The 13,036-nt window shown below is 48.7% G+C and overlaps 1 protein-coding gene across 1 annotated transcript; it reads right to left on the bottom strand.

The window, feature by feature from the left end:
* Positions 1-1,136: 1,136 nt before the first annotated feature.
* MYL4 (myosin light chain 4) lies at positions 1,137-12,730 on the bottom strand. The gene is made up of 7 exons (XM_081028516.1): positions 12,545-12,730; positions 9,599-9,626; positions 5,100-5,249; positions 3,409-3,582; positions 2,852-2,929; positions 2,253-2,297; positions 1,137-1,304 (listed from the first exon to the last, which is right to left on the bottom strand). The coding sequence occupies exons 1-6, from the start codon at positions 12,659-12,661 to the stop codon at positions 2,269-2,271; spliced, it is 576 nt and encodes a 191-aa protein (XP_080884642.1). The 5' UTR covers positions 12,662-12,730; the 3' UTR covers positions 1,137-1,304; positions 2,253-2,268.
* Between the last annotated feature and the right edge of the window lie 306 nt (positions 12,731-13,036).

The raw sequence follows: 13,036 nt of genomic DNA, 5'->3' as shown, positions 1-13,036 counted from the left end.
CTACAGCCTTCAAATGGAGGGGCGAAACTAAAAGAACTAAGAGTTGAGTTTGTTGTTGTCATTCTTCTGATATGATATTTTTAAATTCTTCAATGGGAATAATAACTCCTACCTCCTAAGCGGCTATGAGAGAACGAGATATGATGGGCTTAGCAGGACGCGGCAGTAGAAGTGATGGCTGAGCTGGAACAGCCATCTTAGATCATGAATAAGGGTTACACGCTGCAATGCCACTAGATCAAAGGACCTTGTGGAGAATGGCTGCCATGCCAGCCCTGGACTGCCAACCTCAACTTCAGTGGGAGGGGAAAATACACTTTCATTCCTTTTAAGCCACTGTCTTTCGGTCTCCATAACTCACAGCCAAATATAATTGTAACTTGATACCGTGTTCTATAAATGTTGGTTGTTATCCGTCACATGATTACAAGCATTTAATGTCTGTCTTCCCGCTAGACTGTAAGCTCGTTGAGGGCAGGGGCCCCGTCTGTCTGGTTCAGTACATCCCCAGGTCCCAGCCAGTGACGTACACACATCAGGTACTCAGTAAATGTCTGTTGACTGACTCCTGTTCACACCCTACACGTGCTCCCTGGGTCTGAGCACCCACCTTCGGGCGTCTTTTTCCTTTTCCCATCTCCCCCAGAAAATCTTCCCTGTCCCACCTCACTTCCTTCTGATTCCTCTTCTTACGGGTCTCTTGGAACTTATACTCTGTGTTACATACATGAAGTTGTCCTGCTATTGTTATGCTCTTTGGGGACCATTCTCTACTTAGTCCCTGCATATCCTTGTTTACCTGGACTGTAAGATACTCTGGCCGGAAAACACTTTCAGTTTTTCAATAGTTGGGAGCCTTAACCCCAATTCCTCACACTTGTACACAGTGGACAATAAATACTTCATGAAGAAAGGAAGGAAGGAAGAAAGAAAAGAAGGAAGGAAGGAAGGAAGGAAAGGAGGAAGGAAGGAAGGGAGAGAGAGAAGAAAACTGGACAAGGCCCCACGACTGAAGAGGAATGTTGGCATTTCAAGTTAGGGAGGGTGATTATTAAAAAGGAGAAATAAATAAGTAAGGTCAAAAAAGAGCGGTCAGGATGGTTGGGAGTGAACAAGAGAAAAGACGGTACACATAAAAAGATTAAGATGGAATGTACTTAACGCTACAGAACTACACACTTAAAAATGGTTAAGATGGAAAATTTTATATTATATGTATTTTACCACAATATATTTTTTTAAAGCAGCAGCAGCAAGGACCTGGGATCCCCGGAGCTCCTGGTGTCCCTCTTCCTGCTTGCCACCTGGAGGTGAGACAAGGTGGAGAGTGAGCCTTGAAAGGAAACATAATTGCTGCTCACAACCCTTGAAATTGCAGACCCTTCCAGGACTCTCTGCTCATGGGTGTGACCCTCATATTTCTAGATGCATGGAAAGCCCTTGTCTCCCAGCTCCCATATACCACTTATTTCTGAGTGACATATATGAGACCTCAGATGACATTATCTCACATGTGTGCACGTGCAAACACACACACCTCAATTAATTAGCTAAAAAACAACAACAACCAACTCAGAGACTGGTCGGGATCAGGGAATGCGGCCCAGCCTTGCCAGAGCTGAGCGGTTGATTGACAGGGAGGGCTATGGGCTCCTGAGGTCCCTGGGCTGGTGTTTAGTGTTAAGTCCAGGGCTCCAGCTCAGTCACTCTGGGCCTCTCACTGACTCACCCTGGAAGGGCTAGATCCAAGGACCAGGCGCCTGGAACAAAGCGCCAGATGGAAAGGGCATCTCACCCTCCATACTCAGCCCCTTATCACAGACCCCGGGCCCTATCTGGGTGGCACCAAGCCCAGGGGAGCACAAGGAAGGGAGTGCAGAGGAACAGGGTCAAGAACACAGGCCAGGGCCACTCTTTCCCACCTGGGAGCCTGCACAGGAGGCGGTGGGCCTGAGGGAGTAAATGGTATGGCCTGGAGAGGCCCTGGGAGAGGCAGGAGGATGAGGGTCAAGAGAGGGCGCCAAAACCAGGGAGGGCAGGAGGCCGGGCAGGAAGGGAATGATGGGAGGGGACAGGAGCACGGAGAGTGCAGAGGAAATGATGGGAGGGGCCGGGCTGCTCTCCAGTCATGAACCCCTGCGGTTTCCTCTTCAGGGGTCAGGGCTGGGACAGAAGAGCTCTGGGACATGTGGTGTTGTTCCAAAGTCGCTGTGTGGACCCAGAAAGGACCAGGATGGAGAGTCTGTACTCACCTTGGAGGGATCTGCTTTACCCAGACATGATGTGCTTGACAAAGGCTGGGAAAGAAAACGGAAATCAGCCACTGCACTTGGCCCCTCTCAGCTCTTTATTGCCCTTTTGGCTCCTTAAACGTCTTCCCCTTCCCTATATGGCCTGATTTCAAACCTTCCCACTACCCCTTTCCCAGACTGTGATTCTTCCTTTTATTTGGGGGTTGATGGGAGAAGGTGGAAGAGGGAAGAGACCTCACCTCTGCTCTGTGTCCACTCTTTGCTGATACTCAACATAGATGAAATGAGCTACATTACCTCAACTAATCCCCACAACCTTGAGAAAGGTGCCTGCATTGTCCTATTTCTCAGATGAGAAAACTGAGGCTCAGATAAGGTAAGTGACTTGATGAAGGTCACACAGTTAGTACATCACAGAGCTACCTCCAAAGTCCATGCTCCTTCCATTATACCAAGATGGAAAAGAACAACACCAAAGCCTATCTGGTGGCCATGTCCTCTAGCTCCTGGATCGGTTCTGCTCTGCAGACCCGCCCAGCCCAAACTGTGCCCCCTCTCTCATCCCTGGGTGCACGGGGAAGTGAGGTGTGACTGGATACCTTCATAATTGATGCAGCCATTGGCATCCTCTTGCCCAGCTAACAGCTGCTCCACTTCTGCCTCAGTCATCTTCTCTCCTGGGGAGGCAGGGGTGGGGTCGCAGTGGGCTCTTAATTCCAGATGGCAGAGAAGGGACAAGCAAAGCCCAAGCACTCCCTCCAGTCTGAAGGCCCTAGACGACCTGATCTGGGGAGTGGTCATATGAGCCTCCCCCTAAGATGCTGGAGTGGAGCCAAGGATCTTAAGACCCTTCCTCACCCCCAAGCCCTCTCCCTATGCCTTACAGCCACCACTGGCTGAGCAGAGCAGGGCCCCAGTGACAGGCAACAACAAGGGCAGGAGCCCTGGGTCCCGCCCTCAGGCCTTAGCAATCATCCCTGCTCCACTCTCCTCTCCTCCCAAACCCTGCTGAGCACACCCAGCTGGGGCAGCTGGTTCCTGCAGAGCCCGAGGAGCAGGATGTGATCCTCAGGTTGCAAGGACCCCCAACACCTGCCACCTGGGCCCCTCCCACCTCTCATTCTGCCCATGGGCTCTGGCTTCCCAGAGGGCGTACCCAGGGTGGCCAGGACATGGCGCAGCTCAGCGCCCATGACCGTGCCATTGCTCTCCTTGTCAAATACACGTAGCCCCTCCACAAAGTCCTCGTAGGTGCCCTGTTCCTTGTTGCGTGAGATGTGCTGCAGGATGGGCAGGAAGGTCTCGAAGTCCAGCATCTTGGCATTCATCTCTTTAGGTGGCATGGGAAGGAGAGAGAGTGATGTGAGCAGAACTACACAGGGAGCAGCGGGCCAGGAGGGGCCTCACCCCAGCTCTGCCCGGCTAGAACCCATAGAACCCATCCTGGCAGCACCCAGGGCTTAGCTGTAGCCACTTGCAGGTGGGGCACCCAGTCGGTGATCCTGGAGGGTGCAGAGCCCACGGGAGCAAGGCAGGCGGCTGGCTCTGGGGTACTCCTCTCAGTGAGAGGACGGGGGACAGAAAGGAAAAAGAACCTTGACTCCACTCAGACCTCTGAGCTCCGAGGGGAGTCAAGGGTGGCAACAGCAGGATTTGAGGGGCCCAAAGGGCCACACAGCCCAGGCCTCACATTCACAACATAGACCTTTTGACATGTGACAGACATACAGTCACAGAGTAAACTGATAGGATCGCAAAAAGAAAAGTTTGCGCAATTCTGTATTTGGGTCCCATTACTAGACCACACTGCCTGGAGCTACTCTGAATCAATCATTTCCATAAATTTGCCAATCTCTGGTGACTAGCACACTTTCCCCACATTGTAGTATGTTAAAAGCTTCAATTTAATAGATTAGGCCAGTTTTAAATACTACAAATGTTGGCATTTCTTTCTTTTATTACAACCCAGGAAACCCCCAAAATGGAAGTGCCCAGATATCTTTTGACCTCCAAGAAGCCCTGCTGACATGGACAAGCTCCTGGCCCCCCGGCCCTTTCCTGCCACAACCTGCACCGCACACTGGTGTCTTCAGTAGCAAGAAGAGGAAGGGAAGGGGGCCACAACCACGGGCAGAAGGAGGGGACCTATATGGGGGCCCAAGAAGACTCCAGAAACGGTCCACCCTAGGTTGGCTCCGCCCAGGTTGGCCTGGCCCCCACCTGGCGCCTACACCTCTGAGGAGAAGGACATGTGTGTTAGGGCAGTTGTTAACTGTACTGCCTCACATGGCAGATGATATTCACCAATGGGACACACTCCCTTGCACCATTCTCTAAACCCTCATTCACCAAAAGCAAATGAGTGGAAGATATCACAGAGCTAATCTTGACTCTGCTCTCATTTACATTAAATGAGTATTTTGCAATCCTGGGTGCTCTAACCATCATCAGACACAAAGTATTTGTGACAACAACTCACAGTGGCCACAGGACACCTCAGTGCAGTGGCATCTCAATTAAGAGCTCCTGAGTTGACCGTCCGGGACGGGGGTGGGGGGGTGGAGCTTAGTTAGCAGATTCCCACCAAGCCTCCCTGCCCCAGTGTCCCTGGCACACTTGGGTGTCAGAGAAAGATGGAATGTCGCTCCTGCCCGCCAGGAACAAGCCCAGGCCACATTCTTCAAGGGTCAGCTAAATGCTTCGGGATAAATTGTCAAAATAGGAGCAGGTAACCTAAGGAAGGGAGGCTGGTCTTAAGGCCTAACGCGGGAAAGCGAGAGAGGGCGGCGGACAGGGGGCAGACGCGGGCCAGAGCCCAGCGCCGGCGGCAGCGCAGACCCCGCGGACCTTCGGGCTTGGGCTTGCCCAGGACGCGCAGCACCTCCGCGTTGGTGGGGTTCTGGCCCAGGGCCCGCAGCACGTCCCCGCACTGCGCGTAGGTGATCTTCATCTCTCCGGTCGGGGTCCGGTCAAACAGCGAAAAGGCCTCTTTGAACTCTGCAGAGAGAAGAGCGGGCTGCAGCCTGCTGGGCGGGCGAAGGCGGCTGGGGCTGAGCAGCCTTCACCCGCGCTGTAGAGCGGGTCGATGTGGTCGATAAAACATTCCAGTATTCCCCGTCGGCCATCGTCCCAGCCTCTCCCTGGAGCCCACCCGCACCCGGTTTTCTGACAACTAAAGAGGCCGCCTGGTGCCTCCGTGACGTGTTGCAGGGCTGGGCCTGGGATCTCTTCTATCAGTCGGTTGTCTCATGATTCAGGGTCTCCTCTGCCTTCACCCCTCCCATCCACCTCTCCTTCCCCGGTGCAGGTGAGGTTCCTGACTGTTGAAAGTGGCAGGGAAGTGAAAGTAGCATGGGTGCAGGAGTCAGGATCCCTGGGTTCTCATCTGGGCTTGGCAGAGTAGCACAGGATAAGCCGGCTGGGTCTCTCGTTCCTTGTGCACCCCGGGGAGCATGGCTCCCCCCACTCAACCCTCCCAGTTACTGGGAGTGTCAAGGAGGTGGCAGTGTGAAGAGACACTCTGCAAAGTGGTAAGACCCGCTGGAAAGTCAGCTAGTAATATTAGTACTGCCTGCTCCAGGCTGAAAGAGGGCTCCCGAGCCAGGCCAGGTGATATGGTGGAAACGGCCAGACCATCCCACTCTGCCATTGACCCGCACCTGACCTTGGGCAAACTACTAACCTCTGAGGGCCTTCCTTTTCTTAGCTCTAAGTGGGGATACAATGTCCACCTGAGTGGGTTGAGGGGGGGAGGATTATAAATGGTTATTACCACGTTTTCCTGGTTCTTGAGCCAGCTCAGACCTGTAGGGACTAGTGAGTCCCTGCAGGGACCAGGGCAGGTGTCCAAGGGGCAAAGCTGAATTAAGGCCCTCCTGGGCCCTTGCAAAAAACCTTAATTCCTCATTAATTTGGATTCAAGTAATTCATTACTGGGGATAATTTGGATTGGGAATGGTATTAAAGTTACCTTATATTATCCACAGAGAAGTGGTTTACTAAGCAGATTAACAATATAAACCAAAGAAGAATGTGTAAACTACTTAGGAGAAAAGCTGTTTTTAATCCTCTCCAAGTACCTCAGGGACACATATTTCCTAGAGAAATATGGATTATTTACAAATCGTTCCACATATCAAAGCAGGTTCCCCCTGCTTTGTATGAATTTCAAGACACAAAACTACTCACCTTTCACATTACTGAATAATTGAGTTTAAATGCCATTTCCATTGCTTACTAGCTGTGTGACCTTGGGCAAGCAAATACTTAATGTCTATAAACCTCTTCTCTTCTATAAATGGCACCTACACCACAGGATTCTTAAATTACATTCAAATTAAATACAAGAACTTATGTAAAAGAATCTTAACACAATGAATGGCATAGAGGAAATAAATGCTCAAACAACGCTAGTATTATCTTACTGAGTTTAATCCCAACTTTACCATTTAACGGTGTGACCTGGGCCAAGCCACTTAATTTTGATAAACCTTGTTTTCCTCCTCTGGAACAAAGAAATAACACTGATCTCACAGCTTTGTTAGAAGGGTTTACTTTTTTTTTTCTTTTAACTTTCAAAACAATTGGTATGGCTTCTGGCACAAATTCAGTGCTCAATAAATATATATTTGTTAGTTAAATCTGAACTCCAACTTCTTGATCTTTTCCTCATTTGTTCAGAAGAGTGAAGTCAGATTTAATACCTAAAAGAAGAGTCTCCTCATAAAAGAAGAATGTAATGATATTTAACAGGAGGGTGGAACATGAGAAGTAAAGCAATAAGAACAACAATGGGCCAGGCTCGGAGCCGATCATTTTGCATGGATTACCTCATTACTAGTTACAAAAACATTGGGTATTACTATCCTCATTTGCCAGCGTGGATGTGACTTCCAACCAACTATTAAGGAAGCCAAAGAAATGGTGAAGAGGAAAAAGGACGAGACCTGCTGTCCATGCTAAAGCTCCAGCTTGCTGGGAAGCCTTGTACACACATAAAAACCAAACACTGAAGTTTAGCATTGCTACAGAAAAAAACAAAGCCATTGTAATCTTGAGGTATATGAGAGGTGATGTTCATGGGCCCAGAAGAAACCTTCTCTCAATAGTCTATAGCAGTCAGCTGTTTGCTAAAGCAATAAGTAATGGTATTTGCTCCTTTCCAGAAGGACATGGAAATAAATCTGCAGAGGGACCAGAGAAGGATGTCAAGGGTTAGAAGCTAGTTACTACGAGAAAAAAAGCATAAGAGAAGTTGGGGCCATATCACCTGGAGAGTATAAAGCTACAAAGAAATTTGATAACTCTCTTCAAATAGATGGAGGGTATCTAAAGGATGCTGAATAGTCACAGAATTTCTGAACTGAAAAGAACTGCACTTGGCAAATGAGAAAATTAAGGTTTAAAGAAGTGACTTGCTCAACATCTCATGACCAATAGTGGCAGGATTAGGGCCACTACCAAAGTCTCCTAATTCCCAATAATGTTCTTTCCAGCACAACATAAGAAAACCATCTTCAGCTTCACCAAAGAACAAATGAAGAGACAGCAGGGATAAAATTAAAGCAGAGACAAATCAGATCCAACGTAAGGAAGAATGTCTTCAAAGTCAGAGGGATGAAAGACTGGAATGAGTTAGGCCCCCAGCCCTGAAAATCTTCATGGAGGAACAGGCAACTGGCTGTCCCAGGTGACTTTAACCTCAAATGATTCCTATTTGAGAAATGAAATATTTTTATCATTAGTTTTCTAGTCCTCCTGGGTGCCGCTGTGTTTGTATATACACAAAAGTATATACTTAACTAACATGCATTAAAATTAAATTTAAGAATTTCACAGAACCCCAAACTATGGACTGAAAATGAGTACCCACAGGGTATTACAAAACAGAGTTAGATTCAATTCACTAGTTTCAAAATTCATCCACCAGCTCTCATGACCTATTTGTGGGTAAACTGCTGTCATTTTTTGGAGAGCAATTTGGCAATAACTATTTATAATTTAAAATGCACATATCTTTTGACCCACTGCTAGAAAGGTCCCTGGAGAAAGCACGCTAGTACCCCTAACTGTACACAACATGGAGGTCTATCAGCGTAGACCTGATTAAATTAAAAGGTATATCCATATGTAACAATCTATATAATTGCTTAAAAAAATTAAAAAGCAGAACTGTTTGTGTTAGCTATAAAAGTATATCTAAATATATTATTAAATAATATATTACATATTATTAAACCCAAATATATATTAAATAAAAGCTGTGGGATATAGTATGTATCACATGATTTGATTTGTGTAAACCATATACATATATACACATTCTGGTATATCACTATATATTTTTCTCAAAGGATACATAGACCTATTAATAGTGGTTGTCTTCGGGAGAGGGATCAGCATGAAAGGAAAGCAAGGGAACATGTTTTTAATTATTTACTTTTAAGTAGTATATGATTATTTTTTCTGTGTGCATGAATTAGTTTAATTTTTAAAACATAATATATGCTTAAAATCAAGTGATTGGATCAGGTGGCCTTTTAAAGTCCCTTCCAACTCCTATGCTTTTATGTCTGGGAGCCATTTGGTGGGGGAAACAGAGGGATAAGTTGCAATGACAGTGAGCCGCCACTGTAAAAGAGATATTATGTGATGAAACATTTCATTCTCAAAAAGAAAGACTCCTACAGAAGACAGGCTAAGGGGCAACCATCAAGTTGAAAGGTGGTAAATCCTGTGGCTTGTCTTGAAGCTGCACTAAATAACACTTTATGTAAGACAGAAAATAAATTGTCTTCCTTAAAGATGGAGAAAGGTTGCTGGTAGAGATCACAGGCAGACCAGGGCACCCCAAGTCATCACTGGCCCTGCCACCATTACTGGGTGAGCATCCTGGCAGACTTCAGGATGAGGGGAGAGGAAGCTCGTAACCTAAGGAGGGATTTCCAATGACAGGCACAGAAAGGATGGCTTCTCAACATCTTGGATAGTAGATTTTTGGAGGGAAAAAAAATGGCTGTGCACCTATTATGTTCCACCAACTGCCCGTGTGAGACTGGGCAAGCCACCTAGCTTGTCTGTGCCTCAGCTTTACCACCTGTAAAATGGGGTGGTAGCAGTCCTTACTTCACAGGGTTGTTGTGAGAATTAAATGAGTTAATCCATGCTTAAGTAATAACATGTAGGAAAAGTGAGCAAATAGGAAACCTATAGCAAATAACAGTTTGCTATTATGATGATGATGATGATTACTTTTACCGTGATGATGACAATTCCTCCTCCTCTTCTTCCTCCAGGAAGTGCAACAGAGAGGGTGTGGTGGGGCAGGTGGGGGTGTTAGTACTCACCTTCAATCTGGTCAGCAGTGAAGTCTATCTGTGGAGAGAGAAACACAGAGGAATGAGACTGCTAAAGGCTCCCACTGCAGTCAGCCAGGTCACATCCAACAGGCCACTGATGAGGAGGGAAGGAGACTGGGGCTAAGTGTAAAACACCAGTGTCCTGATGAATGGGACACGACTGACAGGCTATAAAATAATGTAGCCTTCAAAGCTCCCTCAGTACCACTTGTTGAGTGATAGCTCCAAGTGAGAGGGAAAGAGAAGAAGTGCTCTGGATAACGCTGGAACCTTCATTAACTCCCTATTATAATTCCTTTGGGTCAAATGTAAATTCCTTGTCCCCTTGGCCATAAACTGCCCTCACTTTCATCCCTTCACACTTTCCCTATTCCACAATCGTCCCACCAGCCACGTTTCCTCTCCCTTTGGCCTCCCCCCACTCCCCAGCCTTGCCCTCCCCTTTCTACCTCCTATTGACTTTAAATCATCTCCTTCAATGAAGCCTTCCCTCACCCCATCCCACCCAATCCCTCCTTAGCACAGGTCCCTCTTAGGCACGCTGGGACAGCAAGAGTCGTTTGGGTGGACCCTCGATGCCTCATCACTGTTTTCCAGTCATGCCTGTATATCCTGGCAACTTGGGCTCCCGTGGGGCAGGAATGTTTATTGTTCACAGAAATGTCTGGCACAGAGTAGGCACTCCAAAAATATTTATTGAGCAAAAGAGTAGATTTTGGCTTCCCCTCCGATGAAAAATAATTCAATTCTGAGTAGTAAGAGGAAGATAGGAGGCTCTGAAAATGAATGACAATGACCAAGCATGAGTCATCATTTTCATTTAGGATCTTGGCTGTGTGACTTCGTTATGTATCTACCTCCACCCCCCCAAGTCCCCTCTCCACCGGTGGTGGTAACCAATCCTGGAGCACCTTCTTCATGAATCACCTTCCCTAGTCTTAATTCTGAGCTGTGTTATGCCCATCCCAGGCTGACCTCCATTAATGAGGATCCTTGGAGGTGGCTGGAATGAGCTAGGAGACCGGGAAGGGAACTAGCTGTGCCTGGGAGTGGACAGTATCAAAGCTGGGGTGTTGGGGTGGTCAGGAAGTTAAAGGAAGCCTCTAAATGGGCCTAAGGATGATTTACATGACCTCTCTGAGGAAAGGTGCAGTTTGCCTTACTTTGAAATGTTTTAAGTCCCAGGAGCATATGTGTAATTTATATAAAAACACAACATCGGAATATATGGTAAGAACTACACACATTGTGGTTAAGTTTACTTTTGCACTATCTTTGAACGAAGAATCTTCTAAGTAAAGGAAATGGGTGAGTACAAACAATAGGGAAAATAGCCTTCATGAAAGACACCTATTTTTTTTCCACTTTAAAGCAACTTCAACCACCCACAGGATTTGAAGATCCAGACATGGAAAAGAGGGTTGCATCCATGGAGGAGAAATTTAGGGAAGTGGTTGGATGGAGGGAAGTGATAGGCCCAGTGGAAGGCACTCGTCTGATGCCCCTAGGCAGCTGTTGCCCAGACACCAGGGCCCAAGCCTGACAGCGGGGGCGTCCCACAGGAGTGGTGCCTCATCAGAACAAATCAGAAGTACAGGCATCTTGACGGGGAGACAGACAACTTTCCTTGCCAGGCTCTGTCCATAGAGAGAGTGATGTATGATCCAGAAAACCTTCAGGTACTTTCAAGATCTTACACGATGGCTCAGTTTCCCTACAGTGTGCCATGACCAAGCCCAACTGCCTCCATCTCTTGGCCAAGCCAGTTCTGCTTAATTCCTGCCCCTAATAGGGATCACCATAGATCAACCCCAGAGTGCTTGGCACAACTGCAGGGTCTCTGGCACTGTGATGGCTGGGAGGGATCCTGAGAGGACCAGGGAGGGTCATCCAATGAGAACCCAGGGTTTTCGTTTCCTGCCTACTTGTCACACAACCTGGTCCTGAGCTCCTATTTTGCTCTGATTCCTCACTACTGCCAGCCCTGACCTAAGGCTGATATCCCCAGGGGCCCACCACTCCTAACCTGTTATTAATAGCTTTTCTTACCAGTGGCTACTTGACCCCTTACATTCTGGTGCCAAGGCTTAGAACTGCTTTGCTCTCCAGAGGCCTCTGACCTGCTCCTTCTTAGGCCCATCCCCTCCCCGTTCCATTCCTTCCGCAGCTAGGCCAGATAGCTGGGAGGCCTAAAATGACTGAGTCAGCATGCAGGGCCTACATCGGCTCCAGAAAGAGGAAACTTCCAGAGTGAGGGGAGCAGGGCAAGGCAGAGACAGAATAGGGCTGGGCGGCAAAGACAGGCTAGAGAGCCAGTCTCAGCCGGGATGGGCCGTCTCTGCATACTCCAGACAGGAGCCCAGGCTGAGGCCACAGAAGGAGAGGCCTCTTTCCCCCCTTCCCCCACCAAAGAGAAAAGAACACCAGGCTCCTCTCACCCGCTGGAAAGGTCCCTGAGGGTGAAGCCCCCCCAGGCACAGGGAGTACGGCCCCTCCCTGTTTACTTCACTTTTTCCAGGTGACACCCCGGCACTTATCATCGTGTCTTTCCTCCATGTAGATATCATACCAGCTCTGAAGAAAGGGTTAGTCTCTTTCGCTTCACTATGGTGGCCCCCACAGTAAAAAAGGTGGGATGTTTGGTTGGTTGCACCTCCCTGCCATTCCCAATTGTGCTGCGCAAATTTGGGGTGACAGAGCAGGGCTTCCTCAGACAGGACAGAAACCTGTTCTGGAGGGGAAAGGCCTACAACCCCAAACACCCCTCCCCGGCCCCCAACACTTGCTCCCCCACCCCATGGGACGGTGGTCTGGCATGGGGACACCATAGCCTTCACCCCAGCCCAGCTGCCTTGAAGTAGGTCTCTGAGCTCCAGGCGAACAAGATCCTGAATGTCATCCCCACCCAGCTGCCTGAGGCTGAGGCTCACTCACCTTTACGCTCTTGGGGTCAAAGGCAGGCTCCTTGGGGGGCTCAGGAGCTGGGGCAGGGGCTGGGGCTGGGGCTGCCTTGGCCGCTTCCTTCTTCGGCTCAGGCTTCTTGGGAGGCATGTTGCCTTGTCAGGATCTTCCGTGGAGGTGGGACCTAAAGGAATCAAGATGCTGCGGAGCCTGGAGAGCAAGACAGGAGACTGGGCCGCCTCCCTCCCCTTTTATTCTGGGCAGGAACCCCCACAGAGGGGCTGGGTGAGAGCAAGAGCAACTGTTGCTGACTATAAAAGGAAGAAACACCAGCAGGGGACAGCTGACAACTGTGTATTGTCACCAGGTTTGGGGCTACCAGCCCCCTCCCCCCACTCATACTCCTCAAAGCCTCCACCTCTGGGACACGTTGACCCCTTCCTGCCAATTGGTAGAAACCCAGAGGGGCCAGGAAAACAGGCCCTCTCAAAAATGCCAGCGTCCAGCCAGAGAGATGAGCTGACT

This window comes from Rhinolophus hipposideros, assembly GCF_964194185.1.
Source record: "Rhinolophus hipposideros genome assembly, chromosome: 20".
NCBI classification, from domain to species: domain Eukaryota; kingdom Metazoa; phylum Chordata; class Mammalia; order Chiroptera; family Rhinolophidae; genus Rhinolophus; species Rhinolophus hipposideros.
The sequence above is the reverse complement of the archived record's forward strand: the minus strand, read 5'-3'. Positions and strand labels throughout refer to the sequence as shown.

Coding starts and splice junctions, on each gene's coding strand:
- MYL4 (XM_081028516.1), bottom strand. CDS start 12,661: ATGCCTCCCAAGAAGCCTGAGCCGAAGAAGGAAGCGGCCAAGGCAGCC. Junction 9,627..12,544: donor TTGACCCCAAGAGCGTAAAG/GTGAGTGAGCCT, acceptor CTCTCTCCACAG/ATAGACTTCACTGCTGACCA. Junction 2,298..2,851: donor TGGCTGCATCAATTATGAAG/GTATCCAGTCAC, acceptor TTTCTTTCCCAG/CCTTTGTCAAGCACATCATG.